Here is a 22,043-nt window from a genome sequence, read left to right on the forward strand (position 1 = left end):
GTGAGATGTTGATCTGTGCAGCACCAGTAAACCTGCTATTTGTGGGGTGTGAGATGTTGATCTGTGCAGCACCAGTAAACCTGCTATTTGTGGGATGTGAGATGTTGATCTGTGCAGCACCAGTAAACCTGCTATTTGTGGGATGTGAGATGTTGATCTGTGCAGCACCAGTAAACCTGCTATTTGTGGGGTGTGAGATGTTGATCTGTGCAGCACCAGTAAACCTGCTATTTGAGGAGATGTGAGATGTTGATCTGTGCAGCATCAGTAAACCTGCTATTTGAGGGATGTGAGATGTTGATCTGTGCAGCACCAGTAAACCTGCTATTTGAGGGATGTGAGATGTTGATCTGTGCAGCACCAGTAAACCTGCTATTTGAGGAGTGTGAGATGTTGATCTGTGCAGCATCAGTAAACCTGCTATTTGAGGGATGTGAGATGTTGATCTGTGCAGCACCAGTAAACCTGCTATTTGAGGGATGTGAGATGTTGATCTGTGCAGCACCAGTAAACCTGCTATTTGAGGAGTGTGAGATGTTGATCTGTGCAGCATCAGTAAACCTGCTATTTGAGGGATGTGAGATGTTGATCTGTGCAGCACCAGTAAACCTGCTATTTGAGGGATGTGAGATGTTGATCTGTGCAGCACCAGTAAACCTGCTATTTGAGGAGTGTGAGATGTTGATCTGTGCAGCACCAGTAAACCTGCTATTTGAGGAGTGTGAGATGTTGATCTGTGCAGCACCAGTAAACCTGCTATTTGTGGGATGTGAGATGTTGATCTGTGCAGCACCAGTAAACCTGCTATTTGTGGGGTGTGAGATGTTGATCTGTGCAGCACCAGTAAACCTGCTATTTGTGGGATGTGAGATGTTGATCTGTGCAGCACCAGTAAACCTGCTATTTGTGGGGTGTGAGATGTTGATCTGTGCAGCACCAGTAAACCTGCTATTTGAGGAGTGTGAGATGTTGATCTGTGCAGCATCAGTAAACCTGCTATTTGAGGGATGTGAGATGTTGATCTGTGCAGCACCAGTAAACCTGCTATTTGAGGGATGTGAGATGTTGATCTGTGCAGCACCAGTAAACCTGCTATTTGAGGAGTGTGAGATGTTGATCTGTGCAGCATCAGTAAACCTGCTATTTGAGGGATGTGAGATGTTGATCTGTGCAGCACCAGTAAACCTGCTATTTGAGGGATGTGAGATGTTGATCTGTGCAGCACCAGTAAACCTGCTATTTGAGGAGTGTGAGATGTTGATCTGTGCAGCATCAGTAAACCTGCTATTTGAGGGATGTGAGATGTTGATCTGTGCAGCACCAGTAAACCTGCTATTTGAGGGATGTGAGATGTTGATCTGTGCAGCACCAGTAAACCTGCTATTTGAGGAGTGTGAGATGTTGATCTGTGCAGCACCAGTAAACCTGCTATTTGAGGAGTGTGAGATGTTGATCTGTGCAGCACCAGTAAACCTGCTATTTGAGGAGTGTGAGATGTTGATCTGTGCAGCACCAGTAAACCTGCTATTTGAGGGGTGTGAGATGTTGATCTGTGCAGCACCAGTAAACCTGCTATTTGTGGGATGTGAGATGTTGATCTGTGCAGCACCAGTAAACCTGCTATTTGAGGGATGTGAGATGTTGATCTGTGCAGCACCAGTAAACCTGCTATTTGAGGGATGTGAGATGTTGATCTGTGCAGCACCAGTAAACCTGCTATTTGAGGGATGTGAGATGTTGATCTGTGCAGCACCAGTAAACCTGCTATTTGTGGGGTGTGAGATGTTGATCTGTGCAGCACCAGTAAACCTGCTATTTGAGGGATGTGAGATGTTGATCTGTGCAGCACCAGTAAACCTGCTATTTGAGGAGTGTGAGATGTTGATCTGTGCAGCACCAGTAAACCTGCTATTTGAGGAGTGTGAGATGTTGATCTGTGCAGCACCAGTAAACCTGCTATTTGTGGGATGTGAGATGTTGATCTGTGCAGCACCAGTAAACCTGCTATTTGTGGGGTGTGAGATGTTGATCTGTGCAGCACCAGTAAACCTGCTATTTGTGGGATGTGAGATGTTGATCTGTGCAGCACCAGTAAACCTGCTATTTGTGGGGTGTGAGATGTTGATCTGTGCAGCACCAGTAAACCTGCTATTTGAGGAGTGTGAGATGTTGATCTGTGCAGCATCAGTAAACCTGCTATTTGAGGGATGTGAGATGTTGATCTGTGCAGCACCAGTAAACCTGCTATTTGAGGGATGTGAGATGTTGATCTGTGCAGCACCAGTAAACCTGCTATTTGAGGAGTGTGAGATGTTGATCTGTGCAGCATCAGTAAACCTGCTATTTGAGGGATGTGAGATGTTGATCTGTGCAGCACCAGTAAACCTGCTATTTGAGGGATGTGAGATGTTGATCTGTGCAGCACCAGTAAACCTGCTATTTGAGGAGTGTGAGATGTTGATCTGTGCAGCATCAGTAAACCTGCTATTTGAGGGATGTGAGATGTTGATCTGTGCAGCACCAGTAAACCTGCTATTTGAGGGATGTGAGATGTTGATCTGTGCAGCACCAGTAAACCTGCTATTTGAGGAGTGTGAGATGTTGATCTGTGCAGCACCAGTAAACCTGCTATTTGAGGATGTGAGATGTTGATCTGTGCAGCACCAGTAAACCTGCTATTTGAGGAGTGTGAGATGTTGATCTGTGCAGCACCAGTAAACCTGCTATTTGAGGGGTGTGAGATGTTGATCTGTGCAGCACCAGTAAACCTGCTATTTGTGGGATGTGAGATGTTGATCTGTGCAGCACCAGTAAACCTGCTATTTGAGGGATGTGAGATGTTGATCTGTGCAGCACCAGTAAACCTGCTATTTGAGGGATGTGAGATGTTGATCTGTGCAGCACCAGTAAACCTGCTATTTGAGGGATGTGAGATGTTGATCTGTGCAGCACCAGTAAACCTGCTATTTGTGGGGTGTGAGATGTTGATCTGTGCAGCACCAGTAAACCTGCTATTTGTGGGGTGTGAGATATTGATCTGTGCAGCACCAGTAAACCTGCTATTTGAGGGATGTGAGATGTTGATCTGTGCAGCACCAGTAAACCTGCTATTTGAGGGATGTGAGATGTTGATCTGTGCAGCATCAGTAAACCTGCTATTTGAGGGATGTGAGATGTTGATCTGTGCAGCACCAGTAAACCTGCTATTTGAGGGATGTGAGATGTTGATCTGTGCAGCACCAGTAAACCTGCTATTTGAGGGATGTGAGATGTTGATCTGTGCAGCACCAGTAAACCTGCTATTTGAGGGATGTGAGATGTTGATCTGTGCAGCACCAGTAAACCTGCTATTTGAGGGATGTGAGATGTTGATCTGTGCAGCATCAGTAAACCTGCTATTTGTGGGGTGTGAGATGTTGATCTGTGCAGCACCAGTAAACCTGCTATTTGTGGGGTGTGAGATGTTGATCTGTGCAGCACCAGTAAACCTGCTATTTGAGGGATGTGAGATGTTGATCTGTGCAGCACCAGTAAACCTGCTATTTGAGGGTGTGAGATATTGATCTGTGGCACCAGTAAACCTGTGAGATGTGAGATGTTGATCTGTGCAGCACCAGTAAACCTGCTATTTGTGGGGTGTGAGATGTTGATCTGTGCAGCACCAGTAAACCTGCTATTTGAGGGATGTGAGATGTTGATCTGTGCAGCACCAGTAAACCTGCTATTTGAGGGATGTGAGATGTTGATCTGTGCACCAGTAAACCTGCTATTTGTGGGGTGTGAGATGTTGATCTGTGCAGCACCAGTAAACCTGCTATTTGTGGGGTGTGAGATGTTGATCTGTGCAGCACCAGTAAACCTGCTATTTGTGGGGTGTGAGATGTTGATCTGTGCAGCACCAGTAAACCTGCTATTTGAGGGGTGTGAGATGTTGATCTGTGCAGCACCAGTAAACCTGCTATTTGAGGAGTGTGAGATGTTGATCTGTGCAGCACCAGTAAACCTGCTATTTGATCTGTGCAGCACCAGTAAACCTGCTATTTGGGTGTGAGATGTTGATCTGTGCAGCACCAGTAAACCTGCTATTTGAGGGATGTGAGATGTTGATCTGTGCAGCACCAGTAAACCTGCTATTTGAGGGATGTGAGATGTTGATCTGTGCAGCACCAGTAAACCTGCTATTTGAGGGATGTGAGATGTTGATCTGTGCAGCACCAGTAAACCTGCTATTTGAGGGATGTGAGATGTTGATCTGTGCAGCACCAGTAAACCTGCTATTTGTGGGGTGTGAGATGTTGATCTGTGCAGCACCAGTAAACCTGCTATTTGAGGGATGTGAGATGTTGATCTGTGCAGCACCAGTAAACCTGCTATTTGAGGGATGTGAGATGTTGATCTGTGCAGCACCAGTAAACCTGCTATTTGAGGGATGTGAGATGATGTTGATCAGTAAACCTGCTATTTGAGGGATGTGAGATGTTGAGCACCAGTAAACCTGCTATTTGAGGGATGTGAGATGTTGATCTGTGCAGCACCAGTAAACCTGCTATTTGAGGGATGTGAGATGTTGATCTGTGCAGCACCAGTAAACCTGCTATTTGAGGGATGTGAGATGTTGATCTGTGCAGCACCAGTAAACCTGCTATTTGAGGGATGTGAGATGTTGATCTGTGCAGCATCAGTAAACCTGCTATTTGTGGGGTGTGAGATGTTGATCTGTGCAGCACCAGTAAACCTGCTATTTGTGGGGTGTGAGATGTTGATCTGTGCAGCACCAGTAAACCTGCTATTTGAGGGATGTGAGATGTTGATCTGTGCAGCACCAGTAAACCTGCTATTTGAGGGGTGTGAGATATTGATATGTGCAGCACCAGTAAACCTGCTATTTGAGGGATGTGAGATGTTGATCTGTGCAGCACCAGTAAACCTGCTATTTGAGGGATGTGAGATGTTGATCTGTGCAGCACCAGTAAACCTGCTATTTGAGGGATGTGAGATGTTGATCTGTGCAGCACCAGTAAACCTGCTATTTGAGGGATGTGAGATGTTGATCTGTGCAGCACCAGTAAACCTGCTATTTGAGGGATGTGAGATGTTGATCTGTGCAGCACCAGTAAACCTGCTATTTGTGGGGTGTGAGATGTTGATCTGTGCAGCACCAGTAAACCTGCTATTTGAGGGATGTGAGATGTTGATCTGTGCAGCACCAGTAAACCTGCTATTTGAGGGATGTGAGATGTTGATCTGTGCAGCACCAGTAAACCTGCTATTTGAGGGATGTGAGATGTTGATCTGTGCAGCACCAGTAAACCTGCTATTTGAGGGATGTGAGATGTTGATCTGTGCAGCACCAGTAAACCTGCTATTTGAGGGATGTGAGATGTTGATCTGTGCAGCACCAGTAAACCTGCTATTTGGGGGATGTGAGATGTTGATCTGTGCAGCACCAGTAAACCTGCTATTTGAGGGATGTGAGATGTTGATCTGTGCAGCACCAGTAAACCTGCTATTTGAGGGATGTGAGATGTTGATCTGTGCAGCACCAGTAAACCTGCTATTTGTGGGGTGTGAGATGTTGATCTGTGCAGCATCAGTAAACCTGCTATTTGAGGGATGTGAGATGTTGATCTGTGCAGCACCAGTAAACCTGCTATTTGTGGGGTGTGAGATGTTGATCTGTGCAGCATCAGTAAACCTGCTATTTGAGGGATGTGAGATGTTGATCTGTGCAGCACCAGTAAACCTGCTATTTGAGGGATGTGAGATGTTGATCTGTGCAGCATCAGTAAACCTGCTATTTGAGGGACGTGAGATGTTGATCTGTGCAGCACCAGTAAACCTGCTATTTGAGGGATGTGAGATGTTGATCTGTGCAGCACCAGTAAACCTGCTATTTGTGGGATGTGAGATGTTGATCTGTGCAGCATCAGTAAACCTGCTATTTGAGGGATGTGAGATGTTGATCTGTGCAGCACCAGTAAACCTGCTATTTGAGGGGTGTGAGATGTTGATCTGTGTAGCATCAGTAAACCTGCTATTTGAGGGATGTGAGATGTTGATCTGTGCAGCACCAGTAAACCTGCTATTTGAGGGATGTGAGATGTTGATCTGTGCAGCACCAGTAAACCTGCTATTTGTGGGATGTGAGATGTTGATCTGTGCAGCATCAGTAAACCTGCTATTTGAGGGATGTGAGATGTTGATCTGTGCAGCACCAGTAAACCTGCTATTTGAGGGATGTGAGATGTTGATCTGTGCAGCACCAGTAAACCTGCTATTTGAGGGATGTGAGATGTTGATCTGTGCAGCACCAGTAAACCTGCTATTTGAGGGATGTGAGATGTTGATCTGTGCAGCACCAGTAAACCTGCTATTTGAGGGATGTGAGATGTTGATCTGTGCAGCACCAGTAAACCTGCTATTTGAGGGATGTGAGATGTTGATCTGTGCAGCACCAGTAAACCTGCTATTTGAGGGATGTGAGATGTTGATCTGTGCAGCATCAGTAAACCTGCTATTTGAGGGATGTGAGATGTTGATCTGTGCAGCACCAGTAAACCTGCTATTTGTGGGGTGTGAGATGTTGATCTGTGCAGCACCAGTAAACCTGCTATTTGAGGGATGTGAGATGTTGATCTGTGCAGCACCAGTAAACCTGCTATTTGAGGGATGTGAGATGTTGATCTGTGCAGCACCAGTAAACCTGCTATTTGAGGGATGTGAGATGTTGATCTGTGCAGCATCAGTAAACCTGCTATTTGAGGGATGTGAGATGTTGATCTGTGCAGCACCAGTAAACCTGCTATTTGTGGGGTGTGAGATGTTGATCTGTGCAGCACCAGTAAACCTGCTATTTGAGGGATGTGAGATGTTGATCTGTGCAGCACCAGTAAACCTGCTATTTGAGGGATGTGAGATGTTGATCTGTGCAGCACCAGTAAACCTGCTATTTGAGGGATGTGAGATGTTGATCTGTGCAGCACCAGTAAACCTGCTATTTGAGGGATGTGAGATGTTGATCTGTGCAGCACCAGTAAACCTGCTATTTGAGGGATGTGAGATGTTGATCTGTGCAGCACCAGTAAACCTGCTATTTGAGGGATGTGAGATGTTGATCTGTGCAGCATCAGTAAACCTGCTATTTGAGGGATGTGAGATGTTGATCTGTGCAGCACCAGTAAACCTGCTATTTGTGGGGTGTGAGATGTTGATCTGTGCAGCACCAGTAAACCTGCTATTTGAGGGATGTGAGATGTTGATCTGTGCAGCACCAGTAAACCTGCTATTTGAGGGATGTGAGATGTTGATCTGTGCAGCACCAGTAAACCTGCTATTTGTGGGGTGTGAGATGTTGATCTGTGCAGCACCAGTAAACCTGCTATTTGCGGGGTGTGAGATGTTGATCTGTGCAGCACCAGTAAACCTGCTATTTGCGGGGTGTGAGATGTTGATCTGTGCAGCACCAGTAAACCTGCTATTTGCGGGGTGTGAGATGTTGATCTGTGCAGCACCAGTAAACCTGCTATTTGAGGGGTGTGAGATGTTGATCTGTGCAGCACCAGTAAACCTGCTATTTGCGGGGTGTGAGATGTTGATCTGTGCAGCACCAGTAAACCTGCTATTTGCGGGGTGTGAGATGTTGATCTGTGCAGCACCAGTAAACCTGCTATTTGTGGGGTGTGAGATGTTGATCTGTGCAGCACCAGTAAACCTGCTATTTGTGGGGTGTGAGATGTTGATCTGTGCAGCACCAGTAAACCTGCTATTTGTGGGGTGTGAGATGTTGATCTGTGTAGCACCAGTAAACCTGCTATTTGTGGGGTGTGAGATGTTGATCTGTGCAGCACCAGTAAACCTGCTATTTGTGGGGTGTGAGATATTGATCTGTGCAGCACCAGTAAACCTACTATTTGTGGGGTGTGAGATATTGATCTGTGCAGCACCAGTAAACCTGCTATTTGCGGGGTGTGAGATGTTGATCTGTGCAGCACCAGTAAACCTGCTATTTGCGGGGTGTGAGATGTTGATCTGTGCAGCACCAGTAAACCTGCTATTTGAGGAGTGTGAGATGTTGATCTGTGCAGCACCAGTAAACCTGCTATTTGAGGGATGTGAGATGTTGATCTGTGCAGCATCAGTAAACCTGCTATTTGAGGGATGTGAGATGTTGATCTGTGCAGCACCAGTAAACCTGCTATTTGTGGGGTGTGAGATGTTGATCTGTGCAGCACCAGTAAACCTGCTATTTGAGGGATGTGAGATGTTGATCTGTGCAGCACCAGTAAACCTGCTATTTGAGGGATGTGAGATGTTGATCTGTGCAGCACCAGTAAACCTGCTATTTGAGGGATGTGAGATGTTGATCTGTGCAGCACCAGTAAACCTGCTATTTGAGGGATGTGAGATGTTGATCTGTGCAGCATCAGTAAACCTGCTATTTGAGGGATGTGAGATGTTGATCTGTGCAGCACCAGTAAACCTGCTATTTGTGGGGTGTGAGATGTTGATCTGTGCAGCACCAGTAAACCTGCTATTTGAGGGATGTGAGATGTTGATCTGTGCAGCACCAGTAAACCTGCTATTTGTGGGGTGTGAGATGTTGATCTGTGCAGCACCAGTAAACCTGCTATTTGTGGGGTGTGAGATGTTGATCTGTGCAGCACCAGTAAACCTGCTATTTGTGGGGTGTGAGATGTTGATCTGTGCAGCACCAGTAAACCTGCTATTTGTGGGATGTGAGATGTTGATCTGTGCAGCACCAGTAAACCTGCTATTTGTGGGGTGTGAGATGTTGATCTGTGCAGCACCAGTAAACCTGCTATTTGCGGGGTGTGAGATGTTGATCTGTGCAGCACCAGTAAACCTGCTATTTGTGGGGTGTGAGATGTTGATCTGTGCAGCACCAGTAAACCTGCTATTTGCGGGGTGTGAGATGTTGATCTGTGCAGCACCAGTAAACCTGCTATTTGCGGGGTGTGAGATGTTGATCTGTGCAGCACCAGTAAACCTGCTATTTGCGGGGTGTGAGATGTTGATCTCTGCAGCACCAGTAAACCTGCTATTTGAGGGGTGTGAGATGTTGATCTGTGCAGCACCAGTAAACCTGCTATTTGCGGGGTGTGAGATGTTGATCTGTGCAGCACCAGTAAACCTGCTATTTGCGGGGTGTGAGATGTTGATCTGTGCAGCACCAGTAAACCTGCTATTTGTGGGGTGTGAGATGTTGATCTGTGCAGCACCAGTAAACCTGCTATTTGTGGGGTGTGAGATGTTGATCTGTGCAGCACCAGTAAACCTGCTATTTGTGGGGTGTGAGATGTTGATCTGTGCAGCACCAGTAAACCTACTATTTGCGGGGTGTGAGATATTGATCTGTGCAGCACCAGTAAACCTGCTATTTGCGGGGTGTGAGATGTTGATCTGTGCAGCACCAGTAAACCTGCTATTTGCGGGGTGTGAGATGTTGATCTGTGCAGCACCAGTAAACCTGCTATTTGAGGAGTGTGAGATGTTGATCTGTGCAGCACCAGTAAACCTGCTATTTGTGGGGTGTGAGATGTTGATCTGTGCAGCATCAGTAAACCTGCTATTTGTGGGGTGTGAGATGTTGATCTGTGCAGCACCAGTAAACCTGCTATTTGTGGGGTGTGAGATGTTGATCTGTGCAGCATCAGTAAACCTGCTATTTGAGGAGTGTGAGATGTTGATCTGTGCAGCACCAGTAAACCTGTGAGAGAGAAGTAACACCCTATTATCCTAGTATCACCCTTTTCACTGGGGCCTGGGGACAAGTAACACCCTATTCACTGGGCCCTGGGGAAAAGTAGCACCCTATTCGCTGGGCCCTGGGGAAAAGTAGCACCCTATTCGCTGGGCCCTGGGGAAAAGTAGCACCCTATTCGCTGGGCCCTGGGGAAAAGTAGCACCCTATTCGCTGGGCCCTGGGGAAAGTAATACCCTATTCACTGGTCCCTGGGGAAAGTAATACCCTATTCACTGCTCCCTGGGGAAACATAACACCCTTTTCACTGGGCCCTGGGGACAAGTAAGACCCTATTCACTGGGCCCTGGGGAAAAGTAACACCCTATTCACTGGGCCCTGGGGAAAAGTAACACCCTATTCACTGGGCCCTGGGGAAAAGTAGCACCCTATTCACTGGTCCCTGGGGAAACATAACACCCTTTTCACCGGGCCCTGGGGAAAAGTAACACCCTATTCACTGGGCCCTGGGGAAAAGTAGCACCCTATTCACTGGGCCCTGGGGAAAAGTAACACCCTATCCACTGGGCCCTGGGGAAAAGTAACACCCTATTCACTGGGCCCTGGGGAAAAGTAGCACCCTATTTACTGGGCCCTGGGGAAAGTAATACCCTTTTCACTGGGCCCTGGGGACAAGTAACACCCTATTCAATGAGCTCTGGGGAAAAGTAGTACCCTATGTAGGAAATAGGGTGCCATTTGGATCAGACATTTTAGAAGCTATATTGGCAGTATGCTGTAGCTTTGGTGAGGACTGACACCAGCAGGTGTGGATGGGAGATGTTTTGACACTGGAAAGTTACCACCCATCTTCAGTCCCCCTTTTCTGCGGATTACAGCATGGTAGCCTATGTAGGAGACTTGGCTTGGTTGGAGGGTGTGGAGGACGAGTGACGCAGAGTTATTTCAGGGAAATTAGAAGAATGACCAAAACGGTATTTCATAATTTTTATACATTTGTTATAATTGTTTTAAGAAAATGACAACAAATGAAGTTGATCACTTGTATTTAAGGACATCCTGGTGTTATTTGAAATCAAGGGGTGTATTTGTATTTAATTAGTTGAATTCACTGTGGCTTTTACAGAGATGTCCCAACAACCGCATCAAAAAGCATGACATTATGTAGGATCAAGAAAACCACTAGGTGGTAATGTTGACCATGTTATCTAAGTAGGAGGCAGAGACAACTGGAAAATCACTCAGTCCCTTTATCGATAATCAACATTATCGGCAGAATTAGGAAATAAAAGAAGGTTCATACAATTTGAGAGAAAGATAATAGATACAAATCATTTCATTGTCAGATAGACACAGTCACTCAGGACTGGAGTAGGCTAGTCCTCAACATGTTAGTGGTAATACCAACATCGTAATACAAGTGCAATGTGTGTGAGCATCTTTGTGTGTCGTCTGCCTCATGTGGACTCTTCAGTGTTCCTCCTCTCACAGTGTTTGGGGCACAGCGGGTGGTGGTCTGGCTGGGATGTACTGGTGTGAGCATCTCTCTGCTCCTCTCTCTGCCGCCTCCTGTCTCCCCCTGCTGGCTGCTGCTCGTTATTACAGCGGTGGACCAGGACAGGCTGTTTGACCAGAGCGGGACTTTTCTTCATCAGTAGACGCTGCAGGACCTGCTTGTCTGACCGCTCCTTCCTAAAGTCATCCTCATATACCTTGAGCTGGACAAAGGAGACCAGAGACAGTGGTTAGTTAGTTCATTTTTAGTCAATTCAAGAAATATATCCCTATTTGATCAAATCCTTTTGAAAAGACATTATGATATGGAATAGAAGTTTCTCCTAAAATGGAATTGACTCTGACCCTAGGATATAAAATAAAAGTGATCTTTACAGCTAAGCCCTGTTGGTACATTCACATGCAGCACATCTCCCAGACGTCTTGTGAAACCATGTGGTCATTACGGATATGCTGTGTCCCATTATTTTCACGTTCAACTTAGCCCGATGTCAGTTTATGTCCTCATCTGTTACGATACATCCCATCTGCCCAGCTGTCGTTATTAATTCAGGTGTGTGTGTGCATGTATATTATATATTTGTGTGTGTGTGTGTGTGTGTGTGTGTGTGTGTGTGTGTGTGTGTGTGTGTGTGTGTGTGTGTGTGTGTGTGTGTGTGTGTGTGTGTGTGTGTGTGTGTGTGTGTGTGTGTGTGTGTGTGTGTGTGTGTGTGTATATATATCCCACTACCTGCTCCTGTAGTAGGGCCATCTGTTGTCTCATCTCCTCTCTTGTCCTCCTCAGTCTCTTGTTCTCCTGCTGGGTGTGTTTGTGGTCCTTGTGCTCCGTCTGGTAGTCTGCTTCATAGATCTCAGTCTGGACAGAGGACAGGGACACTGGTAGTTAATGCTAGGTGAAACACAGTTGGAGGAGAAGGGAGCGGGTAAGGAGGAGGGAGCGGGTAAGGAGGAGGGAGCGGAGGGGTTATGGAGGAGAGAGTGGAGGGGTCATCGAGTAGAGAGTACGGAGGAGGAGGCAGCGGAGGGGGTAAGGAGGAGGAGGGAGTGGAGGGGTTATGGAGGAGAGAGTGGAGGGGTCATCGAGGAGAGAGTACGGAGGAGGAGGCAGCGGAGGGGGTAAGGAGGAGGAGGGAGTGGAGGGGTTATGGAGGAGAGAGTGGAGGGGTCATCGAGGAGAGAGTACGGAGGAGGAGGCAGTGGAGGGGGTAAGGAGGAGGAGGGAGCGGAGGGGTTATGGAGGAGAGAGAGGGGGGTTATGGAGGAGAGAGTGGAGGGGTTATGGAGGAGAGAGTGGAGGGGTTATGGAGGAGAGAGTGGAGGGGGCATGGAGAAGAGAGTGGAGGGGGTATCGAGGAGAAAGTGGAGGGGGTATCGAGGAGGGTGTGGAGGGGTTATGGAGGAGAGTGTGGAGGGGGTAAGGAGAAGGAGGGGGAGGAGGGTGTGGAGGGGTTATGGGGTAATGAGGAGAGTGGAGGGAAGGATATGGAGGAGGGTAATGAGGAGAGAGTGGAGGGGTAAGGAGAAGGATGGAGGAAGGTGTGGAGGGGTTATGGAGGAGGAGAGTGGAGGGGTTATGGAGGAGGGTAATGAGGAGAGAGTGGAGGGGGTAAGGAGAAGGATGGAGGAGGGTGTGGAGGGGTTATGGAGGAGAGAGTGGAGGGGTTATGGAGGAGAGAGTGGAGGGGGCATGGAGAAGAGAGTGGAGGGGGTATCGAGGAGAAAGTGGAGGGGGTATCAAGGAGAAAGTGGAGGGGGTATCGAGGAGGGTGTGGAGGGGTTATGGAGGAGAGTGTGGAGGGGGTAAGGAGAAGGAGGGAGGAGGGTGTGGAGGGGTTATGGGGGAGAGAGTGGAGAGGTTATGGAGGAGGGTAATGAGAAGAGAGTGGAGGGGGTAAGGAGAAGGATGGAGTGGAGGGGTTATGGAGGAGAGAGTGGAGGGGTTATGGAGGAGGGTAATGAGGAGAGAGTGGAGGGGGTAAGGAGAAGGATGGAGGAGGGTGTGGAGGGGTTATGGAGGAGAGAGTGGAGGGGTTATGGAGGGTAATGAGGAGAGATTGGAGGGGGTAAGGAGAAGGATGGAGGAGGGTGTGGAGGGGTTATGGAGGAGAGAGTGGAGGGGTTATGGAGGAGGGTAATGAGGAGAGAGAGGAGGGGGTAAGGAGAAGGAGAGAGGAGGGTGTGGAGGGTTATGGAGGAGAGAATGGAGGGGTTATGGAGGAGGGTATGGAGGGGGTAATGAGGAGAGAGTGGAGGGGGTAAGGAGAAGGAGGGAGGAGGGTGTGGAGGGGTTATGGAGGAGAGAGTGGAGGGGGTAAGGAGAAGGAGGGTGTGGAGGGGGAAGTGAGGTGAACTACCTGGCATCTGAGGGCCTCCAGCTGCTCCTTTAGGTCTTGCACCTCCTTTTGGGGGTTTGCCTGGTCCTCTAGTGCCCTGTAGGGGCCAATACTGATTCTACCACTACTCAGGGCCCCTCTACCTGGGGTGGAGGAGGAGAAGAGATGGGATGGTGGGCCATGGCCGGAAGAGGAGGAGAGGCCGCGTATGGTGCCATGGCTGAGGCTGGGGGACAGATTCGACCCCCCAGGAGCGTCAGAGATGGGGGAGGTTTCTGGAAGATGGGTCACATTGCTCAAACTGGTCTACAGGATGGAAGGAGAGGGTAGACACATACAGTAGATATATTATATGTCACGTCCTGACATTTTTTTATGTCTCTGTTTTAGTTTGGTCAGGGCGTGAGTTGGGGTGGGCATTCTATGTGTTGTTCTATGTTTTTGTATTTCTGTGTTTGGCCTGGTATGGTTCCCAATCAGAGGCAGCTGGTTATCGTTGTCTCTGTTTGAGAACCATACTTAGGCAGCCTGTTTTCCCACTATGATTTGTGGGTAGTTGTTTTCTGTGTCTGTGTGTTACCATACAGAACTGTTTCGGTTTTCATTTATTTCTCTTGTTCTTTTGTATTCAGTGGTCAGTTATATTTCATTAAAATATGAACACCTACCATGCTGAATATTGGTCCGATCCTTCCTACTCCTCCTCAGAAGAGGAGGAAAACCGTTACATTATACATATATCTACAGTTGAAGTTGGAAGTTTACATACATTTTACAAATACATTTAAACTCAGTTTTTCACAATTCCTGACATTTAATCCTAGTAAAAATGCCCTGTTTTAGGTCAGTTAGGATCACCATTTATTTAAAGATGTGAAATGTCCGAATAATAATAGAGAAAATTATTTATTACAGATTTGATTTCTTTCATCACATTCCCAGTGGGTCAGAAGTTTACATACACTCAATTAGTATTTGTTAGCATTGCCTTTAAATTGTTTAACTTGGGTCAAACGTTTAGGGTAGCCTTCCACAAGCTTGAATTTTGGCCCATTCCTCCTGACAAAGCTGGTGTAACTGAGTCAGGTTTGTAAGCCTCCTTGCTCGCACACACCTTTTCAGTTCTGCCCACACATTTTCTATGGAATTGAGATCAGGGCTTTGTGATGGCCACACCAATACCTTGACTCTGTTGTCCTTAAGCCATTTTGCCACAACTTTGGAAGTATGCTAGGGGTCATTGACAATTTAGAAGATCCATTTGCGACCAAGCTTTAACTTCCTGACTGATGTCTTGAGATGTTGCTTTAATATATCCCCATAATTTTCCTTTCCTCATGAAGCCATCTATTTTGTGTGCACCAGTCCCTCATGCAGCAAAGCACCCACACAACATGATGCTGCCACCCCTGTGCTTCACAGTTGGGATGGAGTTCTTCAGCTTGCAAGCCTCAAACCTTTTCCTCCAAACATAACGATGGTCATTATGGCCAAACAGTTCTATTTTTGTTTCATCAGACCAGAGGACATTTCTCCAAAAAGTACGTTCGTTGTCCCTATGTGCAGTTGCAAACCGTAGTCTAGTTATTTATGGCGGTTTTAGAGAGATGGCTTCTTCCTTGCTGAGCTGCCATTCAAGTTATGTCGAATTAGGACTAGTTTTACTGTGGAAATAGACACCTTTCTACTTGTTTCCTCCAGCATCTTCACAAGTTCCTTTGCTGTTGTTCTGGGATTGATTTGCACTTTTCGCATGTTCATCTCTAGGAGACAGAACGCGTCTCTTTCCTGAGCAGTATGACGGCTGCGTGGTCCCATGGTGCTTATACTTGCGTACTATTGTTTGTGCAGCTGAACGTGGTACCTTCAGGCGTTTGGAAATTGCTCCCAAGGATGAATCAGATTTGTGGAGGTCATTTTCTGGAATCATTTTCTGGAATTTTCCAAACTGTTTAAAGGCACAGTCAACTTTTTGTATGTAAACTTCTGACCCACTGGAATTGTGATACAGTGAATTATAAGTGAAATAATCTGTCTGTAAACAATTGTTGGAAAAATGACTTGTGTCATGCACAAAGTAGATGTCCTAACCGACTTGCCAAAACTATAGTTTGCTAACAAGAAATTTGTGGAGTGGTTGAAAAACGAGTTTTAATGACTCCAACCTTAGTGTATATAAATTTACGACTTCAACTGTATATGGTATATATAGTATAGATACAGTCTAAAAGAATGCATGACAGAGGACATACACTTTTAAAAGGATCTAGAGGTAATAATAATGATAGTCATGGGGCTCACCTGTGTGCTCTTTGTCCAGTCTCTGGTGGGGTCTATGTGATGTTGTCTATTCTCCAACAATCTGACGTATTCATGTAGCTGCTGGTTCTTCTTCAACTCCTGCATCAGTGTGTGTTCATAGTACTCCCTCTTGTTCTACAGAAACACAGTCAGGATACAGTCAGTGTGTGTGTACGAGTGTGTGTGTCTGTCAGTGTGTTTGTGCGTGCACATACGTTAATCTGTTTGTGCATGTGTGCGTGTGTGTCCTCTGCCGGTCTGTCGGTACCTGTTCGTGGTCTACTTTGAGCAGCAGCGTATTGTTGAGTTGTTTGACTGTGTTGCTCTCCTGCTCCAGAGTCTCGACTCTCTGTTGGAGACTCAGAGTTGTGCTGCGATACACATGGTCCCAGTCTTCATTCAGCTTCATCAACTAACACAGACACATCATCATCGCCACCGTCATCAGCTAATACAGACATACATCATCACCATCATCCATTCTGGCCTCGTCCAAAATATTTTGTATTCACAGAATGTGGTACACTTGTCTCTGGTTTAATTCCTATAGTTAGTTGCGGTGTAGTTTTGTGTGTCACCTCTTTGTTGACTCTGCGTAGCTCAGTGTTCCTGTTGAGCAGTAGTAGTTTCTCCTGGTCAGCTGAGGTGACTGACATACTGTCAGTGATCAGAGACCCCTGGTCCTCCCCGGACAACAACCTCTCACCAGCAGGGACTATCTCCTCCTCCACCACCTTCGTCCTGTACACACACACACACACACACACACACACACACACACACACACACACACACACACACACACACACACACACACACACACACACACACACACACACACACACACACACACACACACACACACACACACACACACACACACACACACACACACACACACACACACACACACACACACACACACGGTGAGAATATTGTGTAGGAAACCAACAGCACTCGCCTGAACATAGCGCACCTGCAAGCAGATAGAAACATACTTGTACTCACATAGAGGAGCATGAACTACTACTATGCATGACCTCACACCTACACACACGCATACACAGTAACACCGTGTAGCATTTACACATGCCTGCAAACACAAACACCATCACTCTCAAACACCCAATTAGCTCAGTTGGACAGGTGTGGTGCCTAGTCGGAACACAATCCTTCAGTATGCTGCAGCACTCCTGGAACAAGGCTGTCTACTCCTGATCTAGTCCATTCCCCTGTGAGCTACCTGTCAACTGTGGCAGATTCAAATCATCATCGCCATCTAATGATCCCTGTGCTGTGCCTCCTGCACGCTTCTTGTGTCTAGAGGAAACCCTGCATCCTGAGATCAGCTTGTTCAAGCCTTTATGGCTTCATCGACTCAATGACAAAGGTAAGGATTTCAGTTAAGGTGTTTTTGTGTGTTTAAGGCAAATGAGGAACATTTATAATCTCTTGTTTCCAGAATAAGGTTGTTTTTCTCAAAACTAGGGTATCATCAGAATGAAAGAACACTAATTTTGAGGCATGAATCAGCATGTTTTGATTTGTCTTGAATCCAATATAGCATGTTATAGTGAGTTAAAGAGCATGTCCATCAACAACATTGTCGAGTCCATTCAACCTCACAGATGGATCTCCAGCCCTTCTGTGTCCTGAATATCCAACATGTTTTCTTCCTCTTGGACTGCAGATTAATGTGACCCAGATTAAGGAAGTTTTCAATCATAAACACTGTCTTGGAAGGACACCAAGATGCTATTTCTTCCCGTGGCAGTTTGGTCATTTATTGTAATCTAACATGAAAAAATATAAATGATAACTTCCTTCCTCTTCAGCAGGCTGCCATGCTGGGGAAATAATGGATTATCCTATAAAAATATAAATGGTCAATGGCTACTGGCCTATTCTCTCTGAGTAGGGAGTATGGCTTTACTACTGGCCTATTCTCTATGAGTAGGGAGTATGGCTTTACTACTGGCCTATTCTCTATGAGTAGGGAGTATGACTTTACTACTGGCCTATTCTCTATGAGTAGGGAGTATGGCTTTACTACTGGCCTATTCTCTATGAGTAGGGAGTATGACTTTACTACTGGCCTATTCTCTATGAGTAGGGAGTATGGCTTTACTACTGGCCTATTCTCTATGAGTAGGGAGTATGACTTTACTACTGGCCTATTCTCTATGAGTAGGGAGTATGGCTTTACTACTGGCCTATTCTCTCTGAGTAGGGAGTATGGCTTTACTACTGGCCTATTCTCTATGAGTAGGGAGTATGACTTTACTACTGGCCTATTCTCTCTGAGTAGGGAGTATGGCTTTACTACTGGCCTATTCTCTCTGAGTAGGGAGTATGACTTTACTACTGGCCTATTCTCTCTGAGTAGGGAGTATGGCTTTACTACTGGCCTATTCTCTCTGAGTAGGGAGTATGGCTTTACTACTGGCCTATTCTCTCTGAGTAGGGAGTATGGCTTTACTACTGGCCTATTCTCTCTGAGTAGGGAGTATGACTTTACAACTAGCCTATTCTCTCTGAGTAGGGAGTATGACTTTACTACTGACCTATTCTCTCTGAGTAGGGAGTATGGCTTTACTACTGACCTATTCTCTCTGAGTAGGGAGTATGGCTTTACTACTGGCCTATTCTCTGATTGGGAGTATGGCTTTACTACTGACCTATTCTCTCTGAGTAGGGAGTATGGCTTTACTACTGGCCTATTCTCTCTGAGTAGGGAGTATGGCTTTACTACTGGCCTATTCTCTCTGAGTAGGGAGTATGGCTTTACTACTGGCCTATTCTCTCTGAGTAGGGAGTATGGCTTTACTACTGGCCTATTCTCTATGAGTAGGGAGTATGGCTTTACTACTGGCCTATTCTCTATGAGTAGGGAGTATGACTTTACTACTGGCCTATTCTCTATGAGTAGGGAGTATGGCTTTACTACTGGCCTATTCTCTCTGAGTAGGGAGTATGGCTTTACTACTGGCCTATTCTCTCTGAGTAGGGAGTATGACTTTACTACTGGCCTATTCTCTCTGAGTAGGGAGTATGGCTTTACTACTGGCCTATTCTCTCTGAGTAGGGAGTATGGCTTTACTACTGGCCTATTCTCTCTGAGTAGGGAGTATGGCTTTACTACTGGCCTATTCTCTCTGAGTAGGGAGTATGACTTTACAACTAGCCTATTCTCTCTGAGTAGGGAGTATGACTTTACTACTGACCTATTCTCTCTGAGTAGCGAGTATGGCTTTACTACTGACCTATTCTCTCTGAGTAGGGAGTATGGCTTTACTACTGGCCTATTCTCTGATTGGGAGTATGGCTTTACTACTGACCTATTCTCTCTGAGTAGGGAGTATGGCTTTACTACTGGCCTATTCTCTCTGAGTAGGGAGTATTACTTTACTACTGACCTACACGTTATGAACCAAATAATGACTGTGTCTCAAATGGCAACCTATTCCCTTCATGGTGCACTACTTTTGAGCAGAGCTCTGGCCAAAAGTAGTGGACTACATAGGGAATAAGAAGCCATTTGGGATGCCGTCAATGTCTTTTGATGTGTGGGTGCTGTGCAGTACTACTATCAGAAGAATTGATAATTGGGTCATTGCACAAGCTCGTCTCAGCCACTTCTGGGACAAAAACAATTTCAGGATAAAAACCTTCCGTGCAACAGGACTATGATCTAATTATCATTCTGCAATGTCATTCCACAGGAGTAAACAGATCATTGCACTGCAGTCGAAGTAGTGTTTTATTTGGAAACAAATGGCCAAATAATGAGTTGTATTTTTTTGTACGTGAATGCACCACAGCCTCTGCTGAGAAGTCTGTGCCTTATTGACACAGGCGGTAGTGCACTGGCACTTACTAGAACTCTGGAACATAGCTCTTGGTTCCCCTTTAAAGCTTCTGAACAAGTCATAGAGCCTCAACAGTAGTCATGTGACCGGAACAGTGATGGACAATTCAACTTATTGACCTGGGAAACTCCCCTGACATACCAAGTTCCTGTTTTGAATGTATGGAACCACCCACATCCATTTATTCACATACACCCTGTTATTCACTGATAGTATTGGAAGTGTTTACCCAGCTAGCACATAACGTTTTAAGAACCATATGTTTTGTAGAATTTGGTGAGAGCCTGGTTGTATATTATGGTTATTGTGCATACAACCTTTCCATAATGTTTTCTACAGGTTTCCTTACGACTATATTTAAAGTGATGTTCTCAAATTGTTCAGAGAACGTTAAGAAAAAACCTTCGGTTGGAATTTCAGTACTTCAGCATAAAGTTTCCACAGGTGTCCTTATGGTTCTATTTACAGTTATGTTCTCAGAACATAACAAAAAAATTCCATAAAAAATGTGTAACATTCTAAGAATTGAATTTAAAAACATAAACATTATTTTCTCAGTATCAACAAAACTATCTCTATCCTCTATCTGGTTAAGTGTGTTTTCCCCTTTAAAATAGGGTCTGGTTGAATACTAAAATGAACAGGTTTGTATGAGTTAAAAACATGGCATGCTATTGTGATCCTTGAGGCGGAGTGGACTTATTCCATGGATAGCAAGGTTAGGTTCAATCTCACTGATGCCATGTCAAAATAAAAAAACTAATGTTTGCATGATTAATGCCTAAGCAAATTCATTTCTGTGTGTCATATTTGTGCTTGGAATTCAAAACAGTTAATCTAAGCTAGCAGTAAAATGCTCTCAGAACATCCCTGCAACCAAAACAATGTATGTTCCCAGAACAGGCTAAATGTTTACTGGTGTTCTCAGGAGGTTTAAAAAAAACATTGCGTTTTAGTGGTCAGGAAACATATGGCTTCGTTCCCAGAACCAATGGGAAATCAAAAACGTACATTCCCACAACTTCCAAGGCGACAAATATGTCAGCTGGTTTTAATCAGCCACACTGTGGTGGTGTTTTGGACATGCATACCTTGATTCCTCTATAGCCCCATTTTCCTCTGGGTTCTGTAGGAGAGCACTAACGCTGTAGGGTGAAGAATCTGCCTCCTGCCTTGACGATGATGATGATGATGCTGCTGAAAGTGAACCTCCGTCCATGACTGATCTGAGACAACAAATGAACCTGACAAACTCCACTCAAATGAAATAAAAAAACAAATAAGAATTAAATAAGTTGCCAAGATTGGTCAAGGCTGTCTTCTCTAGTGTGCAGATTTGACACTTGTATTTGACCTGATCCAACTGTCAACTGAGCCAGAATCCTCTGAAGTGATGAACACAAAGTATTGACCAAATTGAAATCAATTCTCAACTGATCCAGAATCCTCTGATGTGATGAACACAAAGTATTGACCAAATTGAAATCAATTCTCAACTGATCCAGAATCCTCTGATGTGATGAACACAAAGTATTGACCAAATTGAAATCAATTCTCAACTGATCCAGAATCCTCTGATGTGATGAACACACACCCAAGTTGTATAAAGCCTCCACAGAGCATATGGTGGAAAGTGAATATGACTTTCAGTCTGTCTGTCTACCTAAAAAGGAAGTCTAAACATACCCTGCTGCCTGCACCCACATGCAAATGATGTTAGAATATAGGAAGTCAGAGAACAATTTAGGTTGTTTTTAAACATCGTATATATAATGTGAGAATAGAAAGTCACAGAACAACTCAACTTATCTCAACTCTGTCAGAGGGTTTTTAGACTTTAATAATGTGAGAATGGGAAGTCACAGAACTCATCTCAACTCTGTCTGGGTCTGAACAATAGGTACATATTGTTCTGTTTCTACGTCATTACTTTCAAAGTGTGGGTTTTTAAGAGGTTGTTCCAAAGATTTCGAAGGTATTTTTGAGTACAAATAAAGAAGTATGACATCAGTGGGGAATTCCATTCATGCTTCTGTTTCTCTCTGAGTGAGTGAGTGTAGTCTGGAGTTCACAGCATACTCTCAATGTACCAACAACTGACCAGTCCCCAATCTCACAAGTATCACAGTTACTAAAGCAAAGGCATTACATGTCAGTAAAAGAACACAAATGTTATCATCACAAAGCAGCCAACAAAATATTTGACTGCAAAAGTGGTTAGATTTATAGATATTGTGACACACTCCCTGAACTCAAAGTTCAGAAAATGCCTGGTTGGAGGGGGATGGGCCACATAAGCTTTTG

At 45.4% G+C, this 22,043-nt stretch overlaps 1 protein-coding gene across 1 annotated transcript; it reads right to left on the reverse strand.

Annotated features, from left to right (window-relative positions):
• Positions 1–10,695: 10,695 nt before the first annotated feature.
• si:ch211-153b23.7 lies at positions 10,696–21,392 on the reverse strand. The gene is made up of 7 exons (XM_046296713.1): positions 20,831–21,392; positions 16,449–16,611; positions 16,139–16,282; positions 15,871–16,005; positions 13,591–13,875; positions 11,967–12,092; positions 10,696–11,439 (listed from the first exon to the last, which is right to left on the reverse strand). The coding sequence occupies exons 1-7, from the start codon at positions 20,956–20,958 to the stop codon at positions 11,179–11,181; spliced, it is 1,242 nt and encodes a 413-aa protein (XP_046152669.1). The 5' UTR covers positions 20,959–21,392; the 3' UTR covers positions 10,696–11,178.
• Between the last annotated feature and the right edge of the window lie 651 nt (positions 21,393–22,043).

The sequence above is a fragment of the Oncorhynchus gorbuscha genome, linkage group LG13, assembly GCF_021184085.1.
Source record: "Oncorhynchus gorbuscha isolate QuinsamMale2020 ecotype Even-year linkage group LG13, OgorEven_v1.0, whole genome shotgun sequence".
NCBI classification, from domain to species: domain Eukaryota; kingdom Metazoa; phylum Chordata; class Actinopteri; order Salmoniformes; family Salmonidae; genus Oncorhynchus; species Oncorhynchus gorbuscha.